At 52.5% G+C, this 25,053-nt stretch overlaps 9 protein-coding genes across 9 annotated transcripts; 3 read left to right on the forward strand and 6 right to left on the reverse strand.

Annotated features, from left to right (window-relative positions):
• Positions 1-723: 723 nt before the first annotated feature.
• On the forward strand, positions 724-2,189 carry SMAC4_13750 (uncharacterized protein; the record flags this gene model as incomplete). Its single annotated transcript, XM_066091591.1, has 1 exon — positions 724-2,189. Exon 1 carries the CDS (start codon positions 837-839, stop codon positions 2,187-2,189), a length of 1,353 nt encoding a protein of 450 aa, XP_065947049.1. The 5' UTR covers positions 724-836.
• A 249-nt stretch (positions 2,190-2,438) lies between these two features.
• Positions 2,439-3,798, forward strand: SMAC4_13752 (uncharacterized protein). The gene has a single exon (XM_066091592.1). The coding sequence runs from the start codon at positions 2,479-2,481 to the stop codon at positions 3,547-3,549; it is 1,071 nt and encodes a 356-aa protein (XP_065947050.1). The 5' UTR covers positions 2,439-2,478; the 3' UTR covers positions 3,550-3,798.
• Positions 3,799-6,041: 2,243 nt separating this feature from the next.
• On the reverse strand, positions 6,042-6,774 carry SMAC4_13753 (uncharacterized protein). The gene is made up of 2 exons (XM_003342672.2): positions 6,378-6,774; positions 6,042-6,305 (listed from the first exon to the last, which is right to left on the reverse strand). Exons 1-2 carry the CDS (start codon positions 6,700-6,702, stop codon positions 6,217-6,219), a joined length of 414 nt encoding a protein of 137 aa, XP_003342720.1. The 5' UTR covers positions 6,703-6,774; the 3' UTR covers positions 6,042-6,216.
• Positions 6,775-7,424: 650 nt separating this feature from the next.
• SMAC4_09190 (uncharacterized protein) lies at positions 7,425-7,718 on the reverse strand (the record flags this gene model as incomplete). The annotated part of the gene is made up of 1 exon (XM_066090911.1): positions 7,425-7,718. The coding sequence occupies one exon, from the start codon at positions 7,716-7,718 to the stop codon at positions 7,425-7,427; it is 294 nt and encodes a 97-aa protein (XP_065947051.1).
• Positions 7,719-10,686: 2,968 nt separating this feature from the next.
• Positions 10,687-12,485, forward strand: SMAC4_06301 (uncharacterized protein). Its single transcript, XM_003345852.2, has 6 exons — positions 10,687-10,905; positions 10,995-11,149; positions 11,237-11,278; positions 11,354-11,448; positions 11,634-12,079; positions 12,170-12,485. Exons 1-6 carry the CDS (start codon positions 10,726-10,728, stop codon positions 12,407-12,409), a joined length of 1,158 nt encoding a protein of 385 aa, XP_003345900.1. The 5' UTR covers positions 10,687-10,725; the 3' UTR covers positions 12,410-12,485.
• A 285-nt stretch (positions 12,486-12,770) lies between these two features.
• On the reverse strand, positions 12,771-14,124 carry SMAC4_13754 (uncharacterized protein). The gene has a single exon (XM_066091593.1). The coding sequence runs from the start codon at positions 14,082-14,084 to the stop codon at positions 12,792-12,794; it is 1,293 nt and encodes a 430-aa protein (XP_065947052.1). The 5' UTR covers positions 14,085-14,124; the 3' UTR covers positions 12,771-12,791.
• Positions 14,125-15,543: 1,419 nt separating this feature from the next.
• SMAC4_09693 (uncharacterized protein) lies at positions 15,544-16,765 on the reverse strand (the record flags this gene model as incomplete). Its single annotated transcript, XM_003342569.2, has 2 exons — positions 15,544-16,373; positions 16,721-16,765. The coding sequence occupies 2 exons, from the start codon at positions 16,763-16,765 to the stop codon at positions 15,756-15,758; spliced, it is 663 nt and encodes a 220-aa protein (XP_003342617.1). The 3' UTR covers positions 15,544-15,755.
• Positions 16,766-17,682: 917 nt separating this feature from the next.
• Positions 17,683-19,745, reverse strand: SMAC4_09694 (uncharacterized protein). The gene is made up of 3 exons (XM_003342570.2): positions 19,172-19,745; positions 18,946-19,093; positions 17,683-18,807 (listed from the first exon to the last, which is right to left on the reverse strand). The coding sequence occupies exons 1-3, from the start codon at positions 19,329-19,331 to the stop codon at positions 17,916-17,918; spliced, it is 1,200 nt and encodes a 399-aa protein (XP_003342618.2). The 5' UTR covers positions 19,332-19,745; the 3' UTR covers positions 17,683-17,915.
• A 4,196-nt stretch (positions 19,746-23,941) lies between these two features.
• On the reverse strand, positions 23,942-24,358 carry SMAC4_13755 (uncharacterized protein; the record flags this gene model as incomplete). The annotated part of the gene is made up of 1 exon (XM_066091594.1): positions 23,942-24,358. One exon carries the CDS (start codon positions 24,356-24,358, stop codon positions 23,942-23,944), a length of 417 nt encoding a protein of 138 aa, XP_065947053.1.
• Positions 24,359-25,053: the final 695 nt, after the last annotated feature.

Genomic DNA, 25,053 nt, shown 5'->3' on the forward strand with positions numbered 1-25,053 from the left:
AACAACTACTACCATGCTGCCTCGGTGCCTTCTACCTACACGGCTAGTAGTTACCTACCGAAGTCTTCCGGTGTGGTTGGGTTCTCCGGAAACGGCGTGGGAAAAATAACCGGGTGGATGTCGGAGCTTCAAGGTGTATTGTAGGATTTGGTAGTCACTGTTGTGACATCGAAAGGGTTAACGGGCCGATATGGCACTCTGTCTTCGCATTCTTGCGAGTTTGATTGTAGGAAGGTGAAGGTTCTCTAACCTGTCCAAGTTACGATGTCCGAAAAATAGGTAGCAGACACTGTGCAAAACCTCAGGGTCTATTAGCCTAGTCACGTTTCTGAGGATGGGTGGTAGCAGGCTTAGCTGAAGTGAAAAGTGGTCGATGTCCGGGCGATACCACCCTTGCGACATCATTCAGTATGGTTGTGTGGGGAGCGGATGGTACAATGGCTTCCTGCATTGAACGCATTTGAGTTTTTGGCTAGGACACAGCCGAATCCGCCTGGACAAAATGTGCTTGTCTGTGGCATGCACGACGGACAGTGTCCCGAGTCGCATGTCCGGGTTAAGTTCGACCAGGGTACTACGGTGGCCTTGTCTTAGGCCTGATATAAAATTGGTCCGAGCTTCCAACTGGCTTCACCTGACAGCCATTTTATATCTACGCCTCTACTACTACGATGATCACCAAAGAATTCTTTTCAACAACAACCAATACATCTTCCTCCTACAACAAAAACCCTTGGCGCCAAGTGTTAGTGCTAACTCTTGGTTGCCCGCAAAATCACTAACACCACCTAAATCGCCGTTTTCACGGTCGATATCCAAACATTCACAACATCAAAATGTCTACGCCTTCGCCCTCTGGGCCCCCCCAACCACCGCCGCCGGCTATAATACCGGTTACACCTCTGCCGGACTCTATTTTCGTCCTGCCCCCGCCCTCCACGACGGCGCAGTCGGCCAAGAGAGCCCGAACTGCGGACGAGGAAGCCCGTCCTGCCCACGCCACCACCGCCACCTCTGCTGCTTCCGGCCCCATCACGTCTTTCGCTGAGACCCTCATCTCTGAAGCTCTCGCCAAAGCGGAGAAAAACTCTGCCTCACCTCCCTCGCCCACCCCGGTTACGTCTGCCCCAGCCGGCAAAAAGGTCTCCACTCCCTCTGCCAGCAAGGGAAAGGGACCCATCTCCTACGCGGATGCTGCCGCCCGCGGTACAGATTCCACCTCCGCATCGGCCTCCCGCTCCACTCCCCGCTCCAGCCTTACCCGCAAGGCTGCCGTACCCCAGAGTGACGGCCGCGTCTTTCTTCGACTGGATAGGGACTCCCCTTTCGCCAACACAGATGCCTTTGCCATTCGCAAAGAAGTGCAAACGTTCCTCCGCCTCGCCCCCACCGACATCCCCGCCTGCCATAAAGTCCCTACTGGTTTTGCCCTCGTGCCCAAGGATGACGCTGCCCGCCAGACCCTCATGGCCCACAAGGATGAGATTAGTTCTCGTTTTGGCTGCGTCCAAGTCGAAGTGCCCAAGAAATGGGTCACCTATGCCGTCCCGAATGTGCCTATGACGATGCGACTCGGCATGGTCCCTGTAGACACAACTACCGCCATCAAGGACGAGGTTCTCGTCCAAACCGGCCAAGAGCCTGTCGCCCTCCGTCCCTCCCAGTCCTACCACCCTGGCGAGGCCTATGCAACCTGGCTTATCTCCTTTGATAGGCCTGTCTCTCCCTTCCGTCTTTTCGACGTTAGCAACGTCAGCCGCCACGTCCAGAAACGCCGCCCACTGGACCAATGCCCCGAATGCTTTGGGTGGCATGGCCGTAGAGGGTGCGCTCGCGCTGCAAAATGCCCACAATGCGGACGTACTGCCCACGGAGAATGTGACCATCACACTCAATGCGCCAACTGCTGTGGCCCTTTTGAGTCCACCCACGTCGAGTGCCCTATGCGCCCGAGACGCCAAAGAGATACCATCATCCGCCCAACACCTGATCAACAACGAGAGATTCGCCGTAAAGGTGGCATTCTCTTCACCGAGAAATACAACCGCGCCGCCCCCTCCGACAACCAGCAAAATACCCCCACGTCTCCCGACGAGCTGTCTAGCCATGATTCCGCTCCCTCCGGCCCTGAGAACTCCAACAGCTCTGACCAGAGCCAGCCCCCAGGTGATGAGGACATTTGGCTCTGAAATCTGGTGGCCAGGCCATAAGAAGCACGCCCTTCATCGTAAACAAGGGGAGTTTCCGCTTGTTAGCAATGGACTGGCGGACCTCGTCCATAAAGTCCAGACTGCGGTTAACATTGCCATCCGCGCCAGCTTACCAGTGTGGAGAACGACGCGCCTTGCCATTCTCTACCGCGAAGCTAGCCTGCCTCCCGTCCCCCTTCTTCTAGAAGCGGCCCGGCGGCGGCACGCTGTGCGCCTCCTCACCTTAGATCCTGCCCACCCGCTCGTCCCGCGTCTCTCGGAACCCCGAATGACGCCGCGCGGCCTGCCTCGCCGCCCTACAACTCTACAGACGGCTGCACAGCTCGCCTTGCCTTTCCCGCGGCCTGTTCTACAGCCGCCCGTCTATAACGGAGACACTCACAAAGATCCAGCGCCCACGTCTAAGGACAGGGCTGCCAAGGATTTCGAAGAATGGCTTCTCCAACGAGATCCCTCGGAGATTGTCGTTTACACCGACGGCTCTATGATAGCTAAGCAGACGGGCCCCCCAGCGCACGCGGAGGACCCCGACGCCGAAGAAAGACCAGAGGGCGAGTGCGTAGGCTTTGGCTACGTAATCTTTCAAGGACAGACAGAACTCGGCCGCGGATGCGGTCAATTAGAACAAGCGGAAGTTTTCGATGCGGAGGCGGAAGGCGCGCGGCATGGTCTCAAGGCCGCTGTGGCGCTCTTCCCGGAGGCACAGGCCCGACCACGCATTACGATATGCCTTGATAACACGTCCGTCATTAGAGGACTCCGAGGAACCCCAGCTGCGTCGTCACAAGCGGCTTTCCTCGATTTCCGCGCCATCCGAAAGGGCTACGGCCCCAGTTTGGTGGACGTCCGCTGGGTACCCGGCCACAAGGGCATCACGGGCAACGAGATTGCTGACGAGCTCGCTAAGGCGGGCGCCGAAGGAGGAGAGGTAGTCAATGAAGGCTTGGCTACCCTTGCGCACTCAAGGCGGCTTGCTAAGAGGGAGGCGCGTACGGATTTCAAGGCATGGTGGGCCGCGAACAAGCCAGAGTCTTATGCAGACTACCGGTTGGGGGTCTCTATCAAGCCTAACGACGAACTAAAAGAGTTGGACAGACGCTCTTTACACCACCTCCTCGCGGCCAGGTCTGGCCACGGGGATTTCAAGGACTACCACGAGCGCTTCGAGCACGAGGACGCCCTGCTGACATGTTTCTGTGGAAGCTGGAAGAATCCCTTCCATCCCTTTTTCTGCAGGAAGGCACATGCAGTTTCCCCCGTCACGGGCGAAGCGGCTACGCGGGAGAATCTCTCCCTTGCTATTGGAATCTACTGGCAGCGCTTCATCGCTAGGATCTAGACCTCGCACTTCTTTTCGTGGACTTGCACGAGAAAGGCATGGCGCCAGACCCTCTGGCAACAGCACACTGACGGCGGTGGCGCCGCTGACAACCTTACGGGGTTTTTACGGAGTAGAGGGGTGGAGGTTGGCCATGGCCACGATATTGAGAGGGTTACGATGGACTTGGACAGGCTAGTTCACCGTGCAAGGAGGCGGGAGGAGGCCTTGAGGGAGGAGGAGAGCGGAAGTGAGAGTGGAGAGGAGTGATTTTGTCATTTCTTTTATCTTTTCCTTTGTGCTACAGGTTCCGTCATATACTGGCGGGTCGCCCACTGGGCGATTCGATTATAAGTGTTGGGCCGCGTTTACGCTATGGGCAACACATGATTTACACTGGCAGTAGGCCTCGGTTTGCCCTCGGATTAATGGTTTTGGTGGACAATTAGGGCACTGCTCTTAATTTTGTATGCTAGACTCACCGGTGCGGCACGTCTCATGCCCTACGGGAGGCGGAAGTAGACGTTAAAAATAACAACAACAACAACAACAACAACAACAACAACAACAACAACAACAACAACAACAACAACAACAACAACACAGCCAAACCAAGCAAGAAGCACGGCGCCCAGACGAATGATAGCGCCAGAAGGAAGATGGAGAATGGATGAAGGCATTCAGATCCACATGTATGCAGACTGCTAGATAGAGGCCTTGAAGCCCCAGGCAACAAGGCTTGATATGTACCTCAAGTACGTACCGATTCCCTTTGGCATAAGAAGGCCTGAAAGCCCAGCCTTCTCCTGGAGGTTGGGAAGATCAACAAGGCCTTCGAGACCAAAGTAGTTTATCAGCTGAATTGAACTACTGTTCCAAGCCCAGAATACTGCCCTTGTCACAGCGTGCCACATCATGTTACGATCCAATCAGAGTTATGTAAGCTAGCTAGATAGACGGACCAATCAGATTGGACCCGAAAGGCTCGGGTCCACGGGTCCAGTATATCGGGCCCATGAAGACCGGTATAAAAGAAGGCCTTCCCCGGCCTCTTGTTACCGGTTCTTCAGCAAGCAATAGTTATCACAATCTATCAGTACCTTTTGGCTACTACACTGTTACTCTATTGTTCTATCCCAGCGATAATACTCCTGTGCTTGTAACGGTTCGTCACACATCAACGTTTCGTCTTTCATGAAAGGATTAAATGCAGCTTTGATGCTGCCATGGAGGACATGTCAAAAAGGCAACCAGAGGGTTCACTTCGGGTAGCGTTTGTTTTGATATCAAGGCTTCAAGTCTCGCTTCGAGCCAAGCCCCATGCAAGGATGCCAGGGGGGGTGAGGGTGTTGACACGGGCTCCCACCCAGGCTTAAAGCCATCCCACCCTGATCTGAATTAGGGAAGCATCATGAAGTCATGATCAAGGATTGAAGCGAAGCTGCGCAAGTTGTGGTCTCAGGACCCTCGCCCGCACTTGGTACGTCTACGCTCGCACAGCTCGTTCCCGCCCACCTGCTCTTCGACCTAGAATCTACCTCTACTCAATCAGCATGGCCAAGTTACATCTTCCAGCAGCTCTTCAGTGATTACAAGACATGCGGTCTAAGGTCTTGAAGACTTACCAAGTTGGAATCTCGAGCAACATGATTAACGACAGGTCAATGCCGTCCTGGTCTGGTGCTTTATCGAATCATGAGTCTTGGGTGTTGCACATCGATGCCAGTAGTAAGTCTCGATTCACAAGCTCACCCGAATACGCATTGGCATCCATGATAGCTCCCACGATATTACCAGGTTGGTTTACTTTCTATATCCGACATCCCGCAGTAGTTCATCACGAAAGGATGGCTTCTTCTGGGCGGCCGGTAGTTGCCCCTGCTTTAGCTTGCTGCTGAGGCTTGGACTAAACTCCTTCCGGTGATGTACGTGCTGACACCCCTGAAAGTATATTGGCATGGTCTGTTTCAGTCCAGATTTACAACGTTGACACATGCAGACTATTTTGACGATTCGTCCACGCCTAGAACTAGGTAGTTGTAAGGAAGTTCCAATGATGTCACCCCGTCCGATAGTGCGGCATCTGGATCTTCGTTCAGCTACCGACACTCGAGCCACAACTTATCCACATGGTAGGGAGCAGCTAACGGTCAAGCTTTGATCTTCAGCGCTCACATTTCACACCGGATGTGTACATACGAGTTTCTGGCCTCTACCCCGACAAATATGTGACGCCGGTGGCCGGTTACAAATTGATGATGTTGTCGGCGGATATCCGTGTGAGACAGGATGAAGAGCAGGTCGAGTGTCTTCCAGATGAAGAAGAAGGGAGAGATCACCCAGACAAGGCAGCAGGATGGTTGCCGTCAGATCCCTATCCCAAGTTGTGTCGACGCCAATGCAACTTGCATGCGTTCAGCCGACTGGATTTCATGTCTCTCTAGAGTCCAGACAGCGCAACCATCCAATATCTGCGAGTCCCTGCGTGTGACAAGGGCAGTGTTTCTGGGTTGAAAACAAAAAATGGAGTTCGATTCAACTAATAATCTCTCTCAAGGCCTTCTTATACCAAAGAAGGTTGGCAGAGGTACTCAAAGGGAAAGCAAAGCTAAGGCGCGATTTGGTGAACGAGTCACTCCTCTCTGGAGACTCTGGGTGAAGACCTCCCCTACCCTTACTCTACAACATCTACTTCCTTTCCACTTGTCCTTCTTCTTCATCTTTCTTGTGGGTCTCTTCCCATTTCTTGAAATCTTCGTCGGTATATCCTTGATCCGCTTTTGACAAATACATTAGGACATGTTCGTCCAGGGGGAAGTGGTTTAGAAATCTGGAGGGAGTGTACTCACTATAAGGCTCAAACTTGGCCAGCTCATCCCATCGCTCATTCTCCAGGTGGTCACAGGCCGCGTGCATGGTGCCCTGCGGGAGGTATATGCTGCGTCTGATGCCCTTGTCGTCGGTGTAGGTCATTTCGTTGGGAGCTGCGGTTCGGAGGCGTGTACCCGGCGGCGGGAGGTAGACCTTGTGTTGGACACCGTTTTCGTCGGTGTAGATCACGTTGTTGGGATCGGTGATTGGGGTGGGTCGGAGGGGCTCGGTTTCGGCCTCGTCGGCCTCGACCTCGGCCTTTGCTTCAGGATGATTTGCTTCGGGTTGTTGTTTTGGATCCATGATGGTCTTATGTGGAAGTTGAGTGGGAGGTTGAAAGTAGTTGGAAACCGAGAAGGCTGAGATTGAGACCTGCGTGGTTGATATAGGAAAGGCGGAGAGGTGGGTTGGCTGTCTAGTTATGCTTGCTATGGCATCAATTGGCCTGGGAGGTGCGCATGCCCAGTCTTTATCCACGACCTCTGGTTGGGCGAATCCTTCATTTATCAGGCCAGCAGTGCCACCCACTCGCCTAGTCCATGTGCCACGGCAACACCCTTACGCTGTGTGCAACCGAAGTTGGACCCCTGGTCTGTGACAGGTGCACGCCTCCCACACCTACTATAATCCTTCATGGACTGTTGGAGTGAAAAATGGCACTATAACAAGCGGACAGCAGTCATTGGACGAGAGGTAAGTGAATCCTTCGTTGGTACTCTACAAAACCTTGGCCTAACTCTAACCGAACCGTAGGGTGTCACTAGGTCATATGTTGGTCCTCATAGCACACTGACCGAAGGTATTCTCCAAGAAGCAACAGCTATCCTTTTCTTCGTCCTATAAACTAGCTCCAGATTTGATACGTAACAGCAAAACCACCAAGTAACCCGCCACAACTCAACATCGCACAGAGAAAAGACCATGTCCAAGCGATCATCCATGTATCCACACATCCTGTCCCAAGCCATTATGCCCCGAGTAAGGACGTGAGTGCGCACTTGACAGAGATACGTCAACTTCAAGCCTCAGGCGTCAATGGTTGAAGTAGGGGAGAGGATGGCGGCCAAGGTCATCGACAAAGTTGTCGGGGTGCCATCGCTGGCGAGCCCGCGGTACTTTCTGGCCCATTTCGCCGCAAACTTCTCATCGGGCAGATCCACCAGGTCCGCCATGATCTCCATGCGTTCGGACTCGGGCCCGGAGACGTCGTACTCATGCCCGTTGATGGTGGCGGTGTTGATCGGGACCGTCCTATTGCACTCGGCATGCTGCTCCAGGACCGGGATGCGCGCGTTCGGGTGCTGAAAGGTGGAGCGCATGTGAGGCTGGCACTGCGACAGCTGCGCCACCAAAATTGTGTGAAATGGCGCGTTGAGATAGCAGTTGTTGAGGGCGCCCGCGTCCACGCAGAGCCCGCAGCCGCCGCTGCTGGTCACACGAACATTCGACCTCGACCCTAACCCAGCAGCACAGGGCTCGCGGAGCCGCACGGCTGGCCCTTACGAACTCATCAGCCTAATCAAGATACCTCAGGCAACCATGCCAGCCCGGTCGGAAGTCTATTCAAACCGATGGCACGACTTACCCGAATCCCCTCCAAGCCTTCGGCGTATTTCCAGTCAACAATACACTTGCCGACTGCACTACCCCTCACACTAGGCCGCGCCAGCCAGGCCAGGGAGGAGAACCCTGCTATCGCGGGATCGATCTTAGCCAAACCATACCGACAGGGCGGCGTCGGCAACATAGCCGGCGCCAAAGGACGAAGAAGACTGGAAGTCATTCAGGAATACCCACATGTAAGCACACGCGTGCACAACCGTCAGGTAGATACCTCGTGGCCTCATGCCAGCAGAATCATGTACGTACCGATTAGAAAAAAGGAAGGCTTTGGGCATAAGAAGGCCAGGAAACCCAGCCTGGGTGGAAAGGCTGGGGTTCCCGACCTTCTTATGCCAAAGCCTTCCTTCCTTCTGCTGGCCTGATCTGGGTCATGAGGCCATAAGGCATCTATCTAGCGGTGTGCACCGCTGTGCTTACATATGATCCTTCCCGAGTATCTTCCTCCAATATCCTTCCTTCCTATGACGCCGGCGTCGTCACGGGTACCGCCCTATCGCCGCCGGAGTGCCTTGGTTGGTTAGGGATCGTTCTTGTAACAGCAGGGTTTCCCTTCTGGCCTGGCTAGCACAGCCCGATATGAGGGGCAGTGCAGCCGGCGTACGTATTGTTGGCTGGAATACGCCAGGGATTATTGAGGGGATTCGGGTAGGTTGTGCTATCGGTCGAATAGACTCTCCGACCGAGTTGGTCTGGTTGCCTGAAGCATTTTGAAGGGTTCGAGAGGCTCAGCCGTGCGGCTCTGCGAGCCTCGTGCTGCTGGGTTAGGATCGAGGTCGAATGTCCGTGTGAAACCTTGTCACAGGCGCTAAGAAGATGAATATACGAGACGTCGACAAGGTAAGGTTGGATAGATGCCATATCTTGATAAGATCCTAATATCTCGCCGTATTCCCTTCACGCAAATGTGATAAGCTTGAATCTCTTATACTATCCAAGTAGGTTGCTACAGGTACTACTTTAAGGTGCTGAGAGTTTGGAAGAGCCCTTGAGTCGATGTTGGCCGTTGTCGGTCAAAGATTTGACAGATTAACCAATTCAAGGCGGCCTAATCAGCGCGTAGTCGCGAGGTCGGACGGTTCGAAGTGAGATTGAGAGATGGTTGGAAAGTGTAAGTGTGCAGTGTTCAAGGCAGCTTGAACAAGAGGAATTCGAAAGAGCAGACGAAGAGGGGAAGCGAAAAAGATTCGTGGGAGGAGCTAAGTAAAGTGCTTTCCTTGCAAGAAGAGATGCCCTCATGGGGAGCTCCTTCCGCTTTAAACACAACCCCCATTACGATACCTCAAGAGCCAGAAGGCACCGTCAGCATCACCAACCGCACTCTATATCCCGTCCTACAGCTCATCTAGCAGTTGCGAGCACTGCTCCTATTTTTGTATTCTTGTGGCACGTCTCATGCCCTACGGGAGGCGGAAGTAGACGTTAAAAATAACAACAACAACAACAACAACAACAACAAAAAGGTCCAGACATTATGGCCGGTAGTTTCTCCACATTCTTCGAAGGTTTCAACTCAAGACAGTTTCTAGTGCGTCGTGGTACTCACCTTGTTAACCGAGTGACAACATGTGATAGGCAACCAGTGATGGCCTCACAGGTTGCCCATCAATCCATCAGGGTGGTGATGTGGAGAGCAAACGGGCTGATTTGCCTGTGTTGTGAACATCAGTTGCGAGCATGACTTTAACACGAAACAAATTCTCCGAGGGTACGGAAACAAACAAGAGTGTGATGCCAGTGCAGCCCACGGTGTTAGAACCGTTATTGAAATCGGGTTCAGGGGTGTTGCGGAACACTTTCCCAGTGTGCTGTAAGCCCCGAGCGGGGTCTACCGTCTCACAGGGTTTTCGGCGTTGCTCCAACCATTACCACCCCGTGCTGGGTACTGGATACCGGAACCAATCCGGTCGACGGTCGGCCCTGGATGAACAACTGGCCATAAAGTTCGTGACAATTTCTAGGGGCTACATATGCAGCTGGATTTGAACGGCTTTGCTTCTTACTGGTCAAGCGGTCCAGGTCGCATCATAGTGCTGTAACCCTGCCAGCATTTCATGCACGTCGAGCGGAAATTGGTATGTCCACTTCTTATTCACCTTCACAATGAGATGACCTCCAAGGTTAAGTCAAATTCCCAGTTTGTCTCCCATATAATTCCAACGCCAATAAAATATCCGGGGTTGGATTGTAAATTCGATATTAGCACACTCAAAATTACTAAAGGTCGACCTCTATTTGACTGTGTAACCGGCGTTTATGATGTTCGCCTTTCGCTTTGAAGATCCGGGTGCCGAGCAGATGTCAACTCAATGTGGAATGTCGCAGCGCGACTGACAAGGCGCTTGAGCCTTGGAACGGTGGATGCCTTTTATTGAGGCACTGTGCAGATGCGGAAGGCCAACCAGAAAGGGTTAGAGTCAGTCTCAATATCGGGTCTGGTCAAGCATTGTCGATCCAGGCTGGCTCAACTCCAGCGCTCAACCGCTCCTTCTCGTCCCTGAGGGGTACTCGGCACCTTGCATGAGCTGTCACATTGGGACCGACAGCGCCATGGAGACCGTCAAATGAACAGCGCAACATTTTACTTTGCAATTTTGGCACCAACTTCATAAGCAGGCGGCTCTGCCGCTCAAAACACATCTTGCCAATCTGATTTTCTTCCCACCCAAGCTCAGATTTCAGGCAGAAGACATCCCATATTCGGCCATGAGCTCTGAAGGAAAGGCTCAGTTGCCGACACCCGAGGCAGCTTCACCAAAGGGAGAGGCGAAGTCTCCCACCCCTGGTCCCGCGTCCCCGGTCCAAGCAACATCCCCTACTCCCGGTCCTGCGGCTCCAGGTACTGCAGCGCCTGGCCTTCTCTCTGGAGCTCACTGGGCTGATGTTGTACGTAAATATCCCAAGCCAGTCTCAAGGTTAACAGTCAACCCGTTTGATATTTAGAGGTACTGACGCAGTTGTCCTACTCCCTATAGGGACTTCCAGAAGAGGGCGCGGAGAACGACTGGGACTCAACCTTGGGGAATGATACCGAGAGCTCCACTGCATCAATCAGCTCGAGTATTCTCAAGTATCGAACTATTAATGGTCGTACTTATCACAGCGACAGTGTGACCGACGGAGAATACTGGTGAGACTTCTGCAAGACACGATGATGAAGACCAAGCGCCAGCGAATTCAGGAAATTTTGAACGCTAATGATCCTCTTATCATTTAGGGGTCCCAACGATGAGAAGCAGAATGAGATGTTGGACATCTCGTAAGTCCATTGTGGTTTTCACTATTGCTCGTCATCGTTATATTGAGTACTTATGCTCCTGTTTCTTTGCTCTAGCCACCATGTGATGACCCTTTTGCTTGACGGCAAGCTTTACACGGCCCCTATCACAGACAACCCTGAGAACATCATTGATATCGGCACTGGCACCGGTAAGTTCCCTCGAAACAAGTCTTGTTCGTTCCGGCAGTGATGCAGTGAAGTGGAAAGAAGCTTTGCTATCCCTCACTCAAAGTTCTTCTGTTACTACACCAATGCCAATACGCACACGCTCGTAGCTGCTACATATCTTCCAGTTCGATTTTCAAACCAGTGTATGACACTAATTAGGATGCAGGATTGTGGGCCATTGACATGGCCGACGAGTTTCCCGACTGCAATGTAATCGGTACAGATCTTTCGCCCAATCAACCTACTTGGGTACCTCCTAACCTTCGATTTGAAATTAATGACGCCTCTAAGGAGTGGACTTACCAACCCAATTTTTTTGATTTCATCCATATGCGTTGGCTTACTGGCGCTATTAGAGATTGGACTGCGGTGTACAAGGAGGCTTACCGGTGCCTGAAGCCTGGTGGTTGGATCGAGCATATGGATTCTTCTGGCGATGCTCTCTCACACGACAACTCCCTCGCCGATGACTCTGCTCTAAAGCAATGGGGCAAGATTTGGCAAGAAGGTGGAAAGCGACTTGGAAACCCAGTCGACCTGCTCCCGGCCAACTTGCAGGAGATTGGGATGAAGGAAGCCGGGTTCGTAAATATCACGAAGAAGGATTACCTGGTAAATTACGCCGATCCTTGCTTACCTACGAGACGCCTTAAAACTTATGTTTGAGACACAAGAGCTGATCAGTCATTGTTTCTTCTACAGATCCCGGCTTCACCTTGGCCCAAGGATGAAAAGCAGAAAGAACTTGGCCTTTACTTTTCTACGACGTGGACGGCAGACCTTGAGGGCGTATGCCAGTTTATGTTCGGGAACGTCATGGGCTGGGAGAAGGAGGAAATTTCCGCCTACTTCACTCACCTGAAGTCCGAACTCAAGGATACGAGTATACATGCATCTGTGATTTACCGCGTGGTCTACGCGCAGAAGCCGTTGGATGCTTGAGATGCGGTTGGGTAGGGAAACCTCGAACTTTTCTTTCTGTAATTAGTAGTAGTAGTAGTAGTAGTAGTAGTAGTAGTAGTAGTAGTAGTAGTAGTAGTAGTAGTTGTTGTTGTTGTTGTTGCTGTTACTTTTAACATCTACTTCCGCCTCCCGTAGGGCATGAGACGTGCCACATCGGTGAATATAGCGTACAAAATTAAGAGCAGTGCCCTAACTGTCCACCAAAACCCTTAACCCGAGGGCAACCCGAGACCTATTGCCAGTGCAATCAGGTGTTGCCCATAGCGTAAACGCGGCCCAACACTTCCAGTCTATGGCGGGACCTGTAGAACAAAAGAAAAGACATAAGAAAGAGCAAAATCACTCCTCTCCGCTCTCGCTCTCACTCTCCTCCTCCCGTAAGGCCTCCTCCCGTCTCCTTACTTGGTGAACTAGCCTGTCCAAGTCCACCGTGTAACCCTCTCGATGTCGTGGCCGTGGCCAACCTACACCCCTTTCCTCCGGAGAAATCCCGTAAGATTGTCAGCGGTGCCCCCGTCGTCGATGTGCTGTTGCCACAGTGACTGGCGCCATGCCTTTCTCGTGCAAGTCCACGAAAAGAAGTGCGAGGTCTGGATCCTAGCGATGAAGCGCTGCCAGTAAACTCCAATAGCAAGGGAGAGATTCTCCCGCGTAGCCGCTTCGCCCGTGACCGGGGAAACTGCATATGCCTTTCTGCAGAAAAAGGGATGGAAGGGATTCTTCCACAGAAGCATGTCAGCAGGGCGTCCTCGTGCTCGAAGCGCTCGTGGTAGTCCTTGAAATCCCCGTGGCCAGACCTGGCCGCGAGGAGGTGGTGTAAAGAGCGTCTGTCCAGCTCTTTTAGTTCGTTGTTAGGCTGGATAGAGACCCCCAACCGGTAGTCTGCATAAGACTCTGGCTTGTTCGCGGCCCACCATGCCTTGAAATCCGTATGCGCCTCCCTCTTAGCAAGCCGCCTTGAGTGCGCAAGGGTAGCCAAGCCTTCATTGACTACCTCTCCTCCTTCGGCGCCCGCCTTAGCGAGCTCGTCAGCAATCTCGTTGCCCGTGATGCCCTTGTGGCCGGGTACCCAGCGGACGTCCACCAAACTGGGGCCGTAGCCCTTTCGGATGGCGCGGAAATCGAGGAAAGCCGCTTGTAACGACGCAGCTGGGGTTCCTCGGAGTCTTCTAATGACGGACGTGTTATCAAGGCATATCGTAATGCGTGGTCGGGCCTGTGCCTCCGGGAAGAGCGCCACAGCGGCCTTGAGACCATGCCGCGCGCCTTCCGCCTCCGCATCGAAAACTTCCGCTTGTTCTAATTGACCGCATCCGCGGCCGAGTTCTGTCTGTCCTTGAAAGATTACGTAGCCAAAGCCTACGCACTCGCCCTCTGGTCTTTCTTCGGCGTCGGGGTCCTCCGCGTGCGCTGGGGGGCCCGTCTGCTTAGCTATCATAGAGCCGTCGGTGTAAACGACAATCTCCGAGGGATCTCGTTGGAGAAGCCATTCTTTGAAATCCTTGGCAGCCCTGTCCTTAGACGTGGGCGCTGGATCTTTGTGAGTGTCTCCGTTATAGACGGGCGGCTGTAGAACAGGCCGCGGGAAAGGCAAGGCGAGCTGTGCAGCCGTCTGTAGAGTTGTAGGGCGGCGAGGCAGGCCGCGCGGCGTCATTCGGGGTTCCGAGAGACGCGGGACGAGCGGGTGGGTAGGATCTAAGGTGAGGAGGCGCACAGCGTGCCGCCGCCGGGCCGCTTCCAGAAGAAGGGGGACGGGAGGCAGGCTAGCTTCGCGGTAGAGAATGGCAAGGCGCGTCGTTCTCCACACCGGTAAGCTGGCGCGGATGGCAATGTTAACCGCAGTTTGGACTTTATGGACGAGGTCCGCCAGTCCATTGCTAACAAGCGGAAGCTCCCCTTGTTTACGATGAAGAGCGTGCTTCTTATGGCCTGGCCACCAGATTTCAGAGCCAAATAGGGCCTTTGGCAGGACGACAGCCTTCATAGCCTTCAGACATCTTCCGAAGGTGTGGGAGCTGCAAGAATGATATGGTACACAATATGCCGTTATCTGGGCCGACATCAACCTTCTGGATGGTAGCCGCGGCATAGTAGTGTGCTAGACCGTTAGGCCTGAGTTCCAAATGATTGGAGTTGGGGAGATTCCCGGCTTGACTGTAGGCAAGTTTCTCACGAAGGAAATCGCCAAGCACAGACAAAATGCGTCCAAGACGCGTGAGATTCTCAGCGCTTGTGCTGCCGCGGGTGTTGCCGTCGCCTTCGGCGTCAATAAGATATGTGTTAACTAATTTTAATAAAGGATGACTTTTTAATAATCGCATGGTAAATAAATTAATACCAGGTCTCCAAGCGTACCTTGAACCCATACTGGAATGAACATTTCGACTTGTAGGTTTGGCTCTACCTTAGATTTTGACCACTCCAGGAATGACTGGCTAATACACCGTAGCAACCCTAACAAAGGTAAACCATTTGGTTGGCCTGTCCGCTTCAATGAATGAGTGGACGACAGGAACAGAATAAAAACACACCCGTCCGGTGACTGGGTGTAACAGCAGCCGGATCATTGCCGCGACATCAAAAGGCAAACTTGGGAAATTCTCCTTTCGAGCATCTCGGCTCTATCAGTAATACACCGAGTTCATTCGATCTCATTCGAGCTGCCCTCATTCTCGGTCAGCGAACCAACAGCTGTCCGTCCACTGTTGTTGTTGTTGTTGTTGTTGTTGTTATTTTTAACGTCTACTTCCGCCTCCCGTAGGGCATGAGACGTGCCGCACCGGTGAGTCTAGCATACAAAATTAAGAGCAATGCCCTAACTGTCCACCAAAACCATTGATCCGAGGGCAAACCGAGGCCTACTGCCAATGTAAATCATGTGTTGCCCATAGCGTAAACGCGGCCCAACACTTGTAATCGAATCGCCCAGTGGGCGAGCCGCCAGTATATGACGGAACCTGTAGCACAAAGGAAAAGATAAAAGAAATGACAAAATCACTCCTCTCCGCTCTCGCTCCCGCTCTCCTCCTCCCGCAAGGCCTCCTCGGGATACTAGACTCGTTAGGGTGGATAGCCATCCTTTTCTGGCTGTTGTTGTTGCTGCTGTCGCTGCTGGGGCGTCGACTGGCCGGACTGACGTCGCGAGCTGCTAGCCTGAGATTGGGCTTTTTTTTGTTGTAGTTATTCTTAACGTCTAATTCCGCCTCCCGTAGGGCATGAGACGTGCCACATCGGTGAATCTAGCACACAAAAATAGTAGCAGTGTCCTAACTGACCACCAAACCCTTTAATCCGAGGGCAAACCGAGGCCTATTGTTAGTGGAAATCATGTGTTGCCCATTGATACCGGTTCTGCCCGCTGGGCGAATATGCGTGGGCGTTCCATGAACGCCGTGGAGGAGCGACCGAGCGCCGCTTTTACAAGCGGGCAATCGCGAGAGAATGCAAAGTGTCCTTTGCGGTTGCAAGGTAAGCACTTCACGAGGTTGGGTTGTTGGTTGGAGGGGCAATCGGCTTCGGCATCCTTCATTGTCCTACCCGGGTGTCTCTTCTCGGCGCAGCGAGGGCAGCGTGCCTCTTTCTCCTTGGGGCAGTAGCTACGCAGATGACCGTACTCCCAGCAGTTGTAGCACTGTTGCGGGATTTCGTCACGCTCGAAAGGTTCACAATAGAATGCGTTGCCCATCCAGAGGAGGGAGTCGCTAGTGAGATGAACTCCATCGTCTGCAGTAGGAACTTCCAGGAGGAGAGAACCCCTCTCGCTCCCGTGCTTCCTCCGGAATGCCTTCGCTATGACAACGTTGATATTGTTCACTGCGGACAACTCCTTCGCCAGTTCCTCTGGTTCGAGGTTGTCGATGAGCGCCCACGGCACGCCACGGGCAATCACCGAGACCGTACGCAACGCGACCGTTGCTTCCGTCATATACTGGCGGCTCGCCCACTGGGCGATTCGATTATAAGTGTTGGGCCCCGTTTACGCTATGGGCAACACATGATTTACATTGGCAGTAGGCCTCAGTTTGCCCTCGGATTAATGGTTTTGGTGGACAATTAGGGCACTGCTCTTAATTTTGTATGCTAGACTCACCGGTGCGGCACGTCTCATGCCCTACGGGAGGCGGAAGTAGACGTTAAAAATAACAACAACAACAACAACAAAAAAAGCAACGCGACCGTTGCGTCTTTGTGGAATGTGTGTGTCACCCAAGCTTGGTTCTACAGACACCACTTCCTCCCTTCTTCTCCGAAAGTAATAACGTAGTTTCCACTGAGACGTAGCTTCGTGACCGCCTTGGCATCGGCCTTGGGGAACTTCTGGTTGATTGCCTTCATGACATCGCTGGGTGTACGCCTCTCCTGATTAACAGAGTGGCTTATCGTTCAGTTTGACCGTGAGGCATCGTTCGGCTCGAAGGGGGACGAATGCCTGGGTGCCCATCGGGGCGAGGTGGGATCTCTTCAGGCCCGTCGGTCGGGTGTTCGGGTCCGCGGCTATGGTAGCCCAGGTCTTCGGGGGGGGGGTCGCTTGCTTCTTTGCAATGGCGGCGACCATCTTCTTTAGCTTGTCCATGTCATTCCAAAGTTGCTCGGTAGTGTTGTCGTGGGGTTAAGGCGCCCAGCCTCGTGCACGCAGGATGTCCTTCGCGATTTCAAAAAAGTCTTTCCGCCCACGCCGCGCGAGCGTCTTGCGGGCTATTAACACCGGGGAAATTCATAGCCTCGAGAATAAACTTCGCTGCGTCTTCCTGAGGGGGGTTCGGGGCCGCCGGCCGTCGTTGTCGTCGTCGGTGTTCCGGCCATGGGATTACCGGACGCATGCCGGCTCGCCGTCAGACCGCCTCCATCGTCGACCAAGGACCCGCGTTTCAACGTCTTGCGAGCTATTTTTTAATTAAGGGATGATAGTACCTGATCAAGAAAAGTTCAGAAATACTAGTTTAGTATTCTAATACTAAGTTAGTATTTCTAGTAATCTTAATACTAAAAGTACTAAAGCAGTACTAAAGCAGTACTAAAAGTACTAAACTAGTGTTAACAATACTAAATTAGTATTGAACGTACTAAACCATTACTAGTCTAGATTTAAATAATATTTTAATCAAGGTTATTTAAATCGTATTATAACATATTAAAATAATAATAAAATATTATATTTTATTTCTCTTATTGGAAATTCAATATTAATTTTCTAGCTTTATTTCTTATACCTTTTATTAACCGTATATTCAAACTGTTATAATTAGATTTTAAAAATATCTTTTTGATTTACACTACCTTATTATATATATCTTTAATTATTCTTCATTTATACACAGTTCAAAAAGTAAGAAAAAAATAATTTTCAGAAATTAGTACTTCTAGTATACTAGTCTAGTACTGAGGCAGTACTAATACTAGAGTAGTACTAATTAATACGATACTAATTCCCAACTCTGCATCCATGCCAGTCATGAGTCATACAATCACCCCTCGGTAGCGACATCTAGGTGTGGATGGGACTAGCAGACATCTCTATCGCATCTGTCTCTTCAATGACACGCCCCGTAAGATTTTGCTGTCTCTGCAACAGCGGCCGCGAACTACCGAGCTCAGGGGTAGGTGGGGAATTTGTGGGTAGCTGGTAGACGTTCCCAGGAGCGCTTTGAGTTCGAAAACCCATCAGAGGAACGAGCAAAGCACCTGAGCTCGGGGAATCCCCCCTGGGCGCAGCAGGAGCAGTCTGATGGTGGGTAAAATCGGGCCTTTGTACGTTGCTACCGTCGTTGTACTCAGCCGGCGGGATGGGATTGTTAATGCCCAAGTTTAGGCCGTGGACGTTTCCACCATTAACTTGTGCAAACCCTGAGCCACGACTTCCCCCGATGCTCAAGTTGATGACATTCGATGGAGATGGAGTTGGTGCAGACCTTCCGGTCTCAGCCGAAGTGCCGCGGTGGAAGGAGAATTTCTGAGAGCGATTGTAGCTGGTTTTGCCGTTATCGAAAAGCCGGTTTGAGCTTCCATTATCACCACCTGGTGGTAGTCCGGAACTTCCTTTTCCTTTGCGCCGTTTGCGGAGGGCCAGAAATCCTAGAACAGCAACCACCGCAAGACCCAGAACAACGCCCAATACGATGCCCAAGACATTGACCGTTGTCTTATCATCGCCGGTATCCGACGATTTCTGTGTTGTCTGTGACATTGAAGCTGCGCCTGTATCTGAGGGTTGGGAACTGTGCGAGGATGGTGACGAGTTGGTTGGAGCCGCCACCGCGCGATAGAGCGTGTGGGCACTAAAGTCACCGTCACCACACCTCAAGTTCAACCAGCTTTTGGTTGAGGAGGGAAAGGTGTCGAAGATGGTCATCGTCACGCAGCGAGGTATTGTAGTATCGCTGTCAAAAAAGACGCGATGTTAGCAACGTGGCCCTATATACTGGACTTCACCTAGACATATGATGACTGGACGATGGTGAAAGGCAAGTAGCCCCGCCAACTCCGACAGTCAACATCAAGGGACCAGGTATTTTTACCAAATTTCCGTCTGACCGTTCCCGCGAGTTTTCGTCGCCTGACTACATTCTGTCACAAAGTAACACGTCGGATCTGATGTGGCGCAACATCCACCAAAGGTGCTTGATGTGCTCCACGTCCAGCCCGCGTGACAATTTGTTGTTGATCCTAAGTAACGACGAGAAGTCAGCGGGTGGACAACAGGAATACAATGCCCTGATGATTGAAGCTGAGGGCATAACATACTAGCGCCATCAGGGCGGATGTATACACCGTAAATGGTGTTGGGCACACTGGATATTGTCTGAGCGGTAACGCTGGAGATCTGCCAGAGACACAGAGCTGATAGCAGTGTGTGTCGAACGCCCAGAGGAAGAAAGGAAAGTTCGCTGGTGAGTTGAGCCATGTTGTACGGAAATAGGTGTGAACAGAGGGACGTCAACAGGAGAATGGAAGTTTCGAGCAAGATGCGACCCAGGGCCTGATGACAGAATGGGCGTTATCAAGGATGATGCCACAAGAGTGAAGAGTGAAGATCATAGATACCTCTAGGTAGAGGTGGAAACGCGGCAATTAGTATGACGAGCATGACTGCTTAACAGTGAGAACCTTTCCGACGGAAAAGAGGGGTGCCCATGGCTGACAGTTTGCCTTGATGCGCCCAAAGCAGTGTGAGTGCGCTGGCCGCCGAGCCTCCTTCCTGAAGAGACGTGCTCGGGGGGCTGTGCCACTTTTCTCCGGGGGCTGTGAACTCGGTAGCCTTGTTACCTTCGAAATAAAAAGCTAACAGTTGTGGGGGTGACTGAGACATACAGTGTGCCAGTGAGCAAAAGCTGGATAAGAAGCTATTCCTATTTCCCAAGTGTCCTGCCTGAAGACCCAATGACAGGTCAGCAAGTTTCCGTAGGCTTAGATGTGGGTTGTGGGTGCTGAGGCAGTTGAAACGTGGTAGCCACTAGCGTCATGCCCTAGGCTGAAGTACGGGTCTCAGAGCCAATCACGATTCATATGAGAACAGAAACATCTGAAGGTGTAATTTTAGCACCTGCATTAACGTGCTTCTGGACGGGTTCCCGCATAGTCCCCTGTACAAGTGCTTATTAGAAGCCCGCCTTTAGACCAATAGTAGTTGGAAAGGCTGTGAGCAGTAGGCATCGCCATTCGAGGACGTCTCTCGAGTATTCCCGTCGTCCCGACGACCGTTGTGCCTCCTCCTCTGCTCGAGTTGGAAGGAAAGTGAAGCCACCACGAGAGGAACCAAAGAAACGAGCCTAGAAAGATGACAACTCGACCGAATCGGGACTGCCTTTTCTCCACTCTATTGGAGCTGATAGGACATGTCCTTGGAGGCTCGCTTAGCTGACAACGCTTGCATATCTTTCCCATTCATACATCACACCATTAAACATTAAATCTGTCGAAGCCATAACACTCGAGTAACAAACTCTAGTTACGGAGAGGAATGGCATCCAGCAGCTCGGTCATCTGCACATCCTCACCTACAAGATCATGAGTAGTCCGCGGTACCCTTATATCCAGCTCAGTAATCCATGGGTGTCCACCGTGCTGTTGGCGCACACTCCCGGGAGCCGTTTGTGACCGAACACTACGCTGACCTCTAGAGGTAGGTACGACGGCAGAAGAGCTTGAAGAAGTCGCAGTGGCGGGTATGGGCTCCGTCTGGTTGCGATTGCCAGCCGGCCTTCGACTTTGACTTTGAGCAAGGCGACCGTCGATGTTCTGAGCCGGTGTGGTGGAGGTGTTTCCGGTAGCAGTACCGACACTTGAGTAATGTGACGTGACCCCAAAATGCACCTGGCTAGTATAGTTGACACAGATGCTGGCCAAAAGAATCGATAAGGTTCTACGAAGAGAGAAGGGGAGAAAAGGACACCCTCTGGGCAGTCTGGCCGGCTGTCCTAAAGAAGAGACGTGCGCACGCACAGGCCAATGTTGCCTGCCGCGAGAGTAGAGCACTCGCCTGGCAAGATTGCCAGGCATTTCAGCCGCGGGCACTAGCCCCATGACACGTTATGCGATTGGCTTGCCGTACCCATCTAGGACCCATCCTACCCGGCTTGGCACCACATGCTCCACTTCCTTCCTGTATTTATTCTGGCTCGCTTTTGAGACTCAAACTCTTTCCTCTCTCTTACTTCCTATAGTTAATTATTTATTACATTCGTCAGATTTTTCCTATGCCAGCACTCGAGATCTACGTGCCGTGACACTTGGCAGATAACGGACGTTAAATACCCTAGAGTAGAGTAAGTGGAAGGTAGGTCAGAGTTGGGATGAGGAGGTGTAGGCAGGTACGGCAGGCAGGCACGCTGCACGCAGAATGGGCAGGGGCCTGGGACCGCTGAAGTCGCAGTCAAGGTTCAATTCACCACAAGCAAAGTAAACCTATGAATGAAAAGTTCATAGTTTGACATTGAGTGAAATGACTGCACCACTGATAACCGACTCAATGGTCACACGCCAAATTTCACGAGGCGCATGGTTATGTGGAAGCTGTGTCCATGTTAGACAAGGGCAACGAGGCGGGACAAGCGAGGGCCGTGTCTTTGTTGTTGTTGTTGTTATTTTTAACGTCTACTTCCGCCTCCCGTAGGGCATGAGACGTGCCGCACCGGTGAGTCTAGCATACAAGATTAAGAGCAATGCCCTAACTGTCCACCAAAACCATTAATCCGAGGGCAAACCGAGGCCTATTGCCAGTATATATCATGTGTTGCCCATAGCGTAAACGCGGCCCAACACTTAAAATCGAATCGCCCAGTGGGCGAGCCGCCAGTATATGACGGAACCTGTAGCACAAAGAAAAAGATAAAAGAAATGACGAAATCACTCCTCTCCACTCTCACTCCCGCTCTCCTCCTCCCGCAAGGCCTCCTCCCGTCTCCTTGCACGGTGAACCAGCCTGTCCAAGTCCACCGTAACCCTCTCAGTATCGTGGCCATGGCCAACCTCCACCCCTCTACTCCGTAAAAACCCCGTAAGGTTGTCAGCAGCGCCACCGCCGTCAGTGTGCTGTTGCCAGAGGGTCTGGCGCCATGCCTTTCTCGTACAAGTCCATGAAAAGAAGTGCGAGGTCTGGATTCTAGCGATGAAGCGCTGCCAGTATATTCCAATAGCAAGGGAGAGATTCTCCCGCGTAGCCGCTTCGCGCGAGGGCCGTGTCATTGATAAGATAAGGGAATCGAGCGCGAGAACGAACAATCTGATTGGCCAACATGGCTTAGTCATGATCTTGTGGACTAACCGCAGTCACGTGCTAGGCTCCGTTTGAAACGTCATTCCAACTGTTGTCGTATCTTCCTCTTTCAACATTTCCAACACGGCATTCGAAGCACAACATCACCCGCCACAAGAGTCATTTCCATCGCGGAGAAATGGTCAATATGCCTTTTGCAATGCAGAGCATCTTTCTTTCTCGTTCTCCATCATCTTTTTTGAATCTCTGTCGGAGTCCCGGAGATGCACCAATGCCTGACGGCAAGGCTCCGGCTACCCCTCATCTCTTCATCAACGACTGGACCCAACAAGCAATAACCTCTCCGCCACTTCTTCAGCCCATTGGAAAAGTTCACCGGCATGATTTCACTCCTGTCGATATTTACAGTGGCAAGAGATAACAACATGAACGATCCTCGAATCAAGCATCTCAGCATCGAGGTCCAGCTACCACCATAAGCCGGCCGTGAAGCCACAGTTGTGCTTATTGGTCCCCTCTCGACTTGGTTCTCATTCGATGCTGGCCAACAGCTAACACTATTTTTGGCATCCAGAACGTGGGCTGGCCCAAGCCACAGGCAGAGCCTGCTTCTTCACACCCACAGTCCATTTCGTCGCATTCAAGCCTGGAGGTTCAGTCGTGAAGGCGATGGCGAAGTCAGGCAAATGGAGGGGCACACATCCGCTCTATTGGTCGGAAGACTGCCTAAGATGGCGATATCTCTGGTTCACGCCAGAGGTTCATCAGACTCGGACACGCCGTTACTATGCTACCCATCGCAACTTTCGTTTCCTCTATTGCTCCCCGAAATCCCCATGCCCTCTTCTCCCAGACTTGACCTTGGACCTCGCTGTTCTTTCGTCGTCCTTCCTCATACAATCCGCATCCTTCCTCAGGCCATTTACAAATGTTCACAATTGCGAAGATGGCTCCCAACGGGATCTTTCCCAGGCCCGCCGTTGCGGCCGTTCTGGGTCGATGAATTTTGCCAATCTGGCTTGGTATGATTGGCGTTGCCATCAGTCAAATAACCGAGCTACCAGATTCGATCGTCGGGATCTATTTTGATTTCGGGGACACTATGTCCAGGATCAATTCCAAGGCCACTCTTGCATTCCAGGGTATTTCTACTAATCCTCTTTTCTAGCTTCTTCCTACCCTTGTCCAGATGGGGAGACGTACGCTACCGAAGGTAGCCTCGCATATTGTTGCCCAATTACTGCAACCTCGTGCTACTATATGGCCGGCTGTGTTGGGACTTCCGTGGTGTCCTTTGATGACGGCCGTGTGGGGACATGGTATGTTTTTGCTCGAGTCCCATCGCTTTGAAACTGCGCTTGAGAAACTCGCGACTAACGGGCACGTACCGTGAACCTTGCAGTGGCGGCGCCTATACTTGCGCGACACTTACAATCTACGACACGTTCCCTTCGACCACCGACAGCTGGTTGCAGTACTGGTGCGGGAATTCGGATTTCGTCACTCCCACACTCTACCGTGAGATAGCCGCCACTGTCACACGGACATATGCTACACTCCTAGTGACATACGGGCATATGCTACACTCCTGGTGTCATACGAGAAAGACCTACATGTATGCAGATCGCTAGATGCCTTGGAGCCTCAGGTGACAAGGACCTGTACGTACTAGATAGGTACCGTTTCCCTTTGGCATAAGAAGGCCTTGAAGTCCAGCCTTCCTCTAGAGGTTGAAAGGACCAACAAGGCCTTCGAGACTAAAGTAGTTTATCAGCGGAATTGAACTATTTGTTCCAAGCTCAGAAACCTGCCCTTGTCACAGTGATGCCCTTGTGGCCAGGAACCCAGCGGACGTCTACCAGACTGGGGCCATAGCCTTTGCGGATGGCACGGAAATCAAGGAAAGCCGCTTGTGACGACGCAGCTGGGGTTCCCCGGAGTCCTCTAATGACGGACGTGTTATCAAGGCATACCATAATGCGTGGCCGGGCCTGTGCCTCCGGAAAGAGCGTCACAGCGGCCTTGAGACCATGCCGCGCCCTTTCGGCCTCCGCATCGAAGACTTCCGCATGTTCTAATTGACCGCATCCGCGGCCAAGTTCTGTTTGTCCTTGGAAGATTACGTAGCCAAAGCCTATGCACTCGCCCTCTGGTCTTTCTTCTTCCGCATCCGGGTCCTCCGCGTGCGCTGGAAGGCCCATCTGCTTGGCTATCATAGAGCCGTCGGTATAAACGACGATCTCCGAGGGATCTAGCTGGAGAAGCCATTCTTTAAAATCCTTAGTAGCCCTGCCCTTCGACGTGGGCGCTGGATCTTTGTGAGTGTCTCCGTTATAAGCGGGCGGCTGTAGAACCGGCCGCGGGAACGGCAAGGCGAGCTGGGCGGCCGTCTGTAGCGTTGTAGGGCGGCGAGGTAGGCCGCGCGGCGTCCTTCGGAATTCCGAAAGACGCGGGACAAGCGGATGGGCGGGGTCTAATGTGAGGAGGCGCACAGCATGCCGCTGGCGGGCCGCTTCCAAAAGAAGAGGGACGGGGGGCAGGCTAGCTTCGCGGTAGAGAATAGCAAGGCGCGTCGTTCTCCACACTGGTAAGCTGGCGGGGATGGCGGTATTAACCGCCGTCTGCAATTTATGGACGAGGTCCGCCAGTTCGTTGCTAACAAGGGGAAACTCCTCTTGTTTGCGGTGAAGAGCGTGCCTCTTATGGCCTGGCCACCAGATTTCGGCGCCAAATAGGGCCTTTGGCAGGATGACAGCCTTCGTAGCCATCACCATGGAGCCTGGGGGAGCACCGTGGTATACTCTATTGAGACCGCGTATGTGGCGGACCACCTGCTTAGCGGAGGCGAGCCTGTGCTCAATGTGGTGCTTCCAGTTCAGCTTGCTGTGAAGCCAAATCCCCAACCAGCGCA

This window comes from Sordaria macrospora, chromosome 5, assembly GCF_033870435.1.
Source record: "Sordaria macrospora chromosome 5, complete sequence".
Lineage (NCBI taxonomy): Eukaryota > Fungi > Ascomycota > Sordariomycetes > Sordariales > Sordariaceae > Sordaria > Sordaria macrospora.

Bases quoted from the DNA above. Each gene is read 5' to 3' on its own strand.
- SMAC4_13752 (XM_066091592.1), top strand. From the start codon at position 2,479: ATGACGCCGCGCGGCCTGCCTCGCCGCCCTACAACTCTACAGACGGCT.
- SMAC4_13753 (XM_003342672.2), bottom strand. From the start codon at position 6,702: ATGGATCCAAAACAACAACCCGAAGCAAATCATCCTGAAGCAAAGGCC. The intron at 6,306-6,377 runs GTGAGTACACTC...ATTTGTCAAAAG, and splicing joins GGCCAAGTTTGAGCCTTATA to CGGATCAAGGATATACCGAC.
- SMAC4_06301 (XM_003345852.2), top strand. From the start codon at position 10,726: ATGAGCTCTGAAGGAAAGGCTCAGTTGCCGACACCCGAGGCAGCTTCA. The intron at 11,449-11,633 runs GTAAGTTCCCTC...ATTAGGATGCAG, and splicing joins TGATATCGGCACTGGCACCG to GATTGTGGGCCATTGACATG. The intron at 12,080-12,169 runs GTAAATTACGCC...TTTCTTCTACAG, and splicing joins TCACGAAGAAGGATTACCTG to ATCCCGGCTTCACCTTGGCC.
- SMAC4_13754 (XM_066091593.1), bottom strand. From the start codon at position 14,084: ATGACGCCGCGCGGCCTGCCTCGCCGCCCTACAACTCTACAGACGGCT.
- SMAC4_09694 (XM_003342570.2), bottom strand. From the start codon at position 19,331: ATGGCTCAACTCACCAGCGAACTTTCCTTTCTTCCTCTGGGCGTTCGA. The intron at 19,094-19,171 runs GTATGTTATGCC...GTCGTTACTTAG, and splicing joins CATCCGCCCTGATGGCGCTA to GATCAACAACAAATTGTCAC. The intron at 18,808-18,945 runs GTAAAAATACCT...CTTTTTTGACAG, and splicing joins AACGGTCAGACGGAAATTTG to CGATACTACAATACCTCGCT.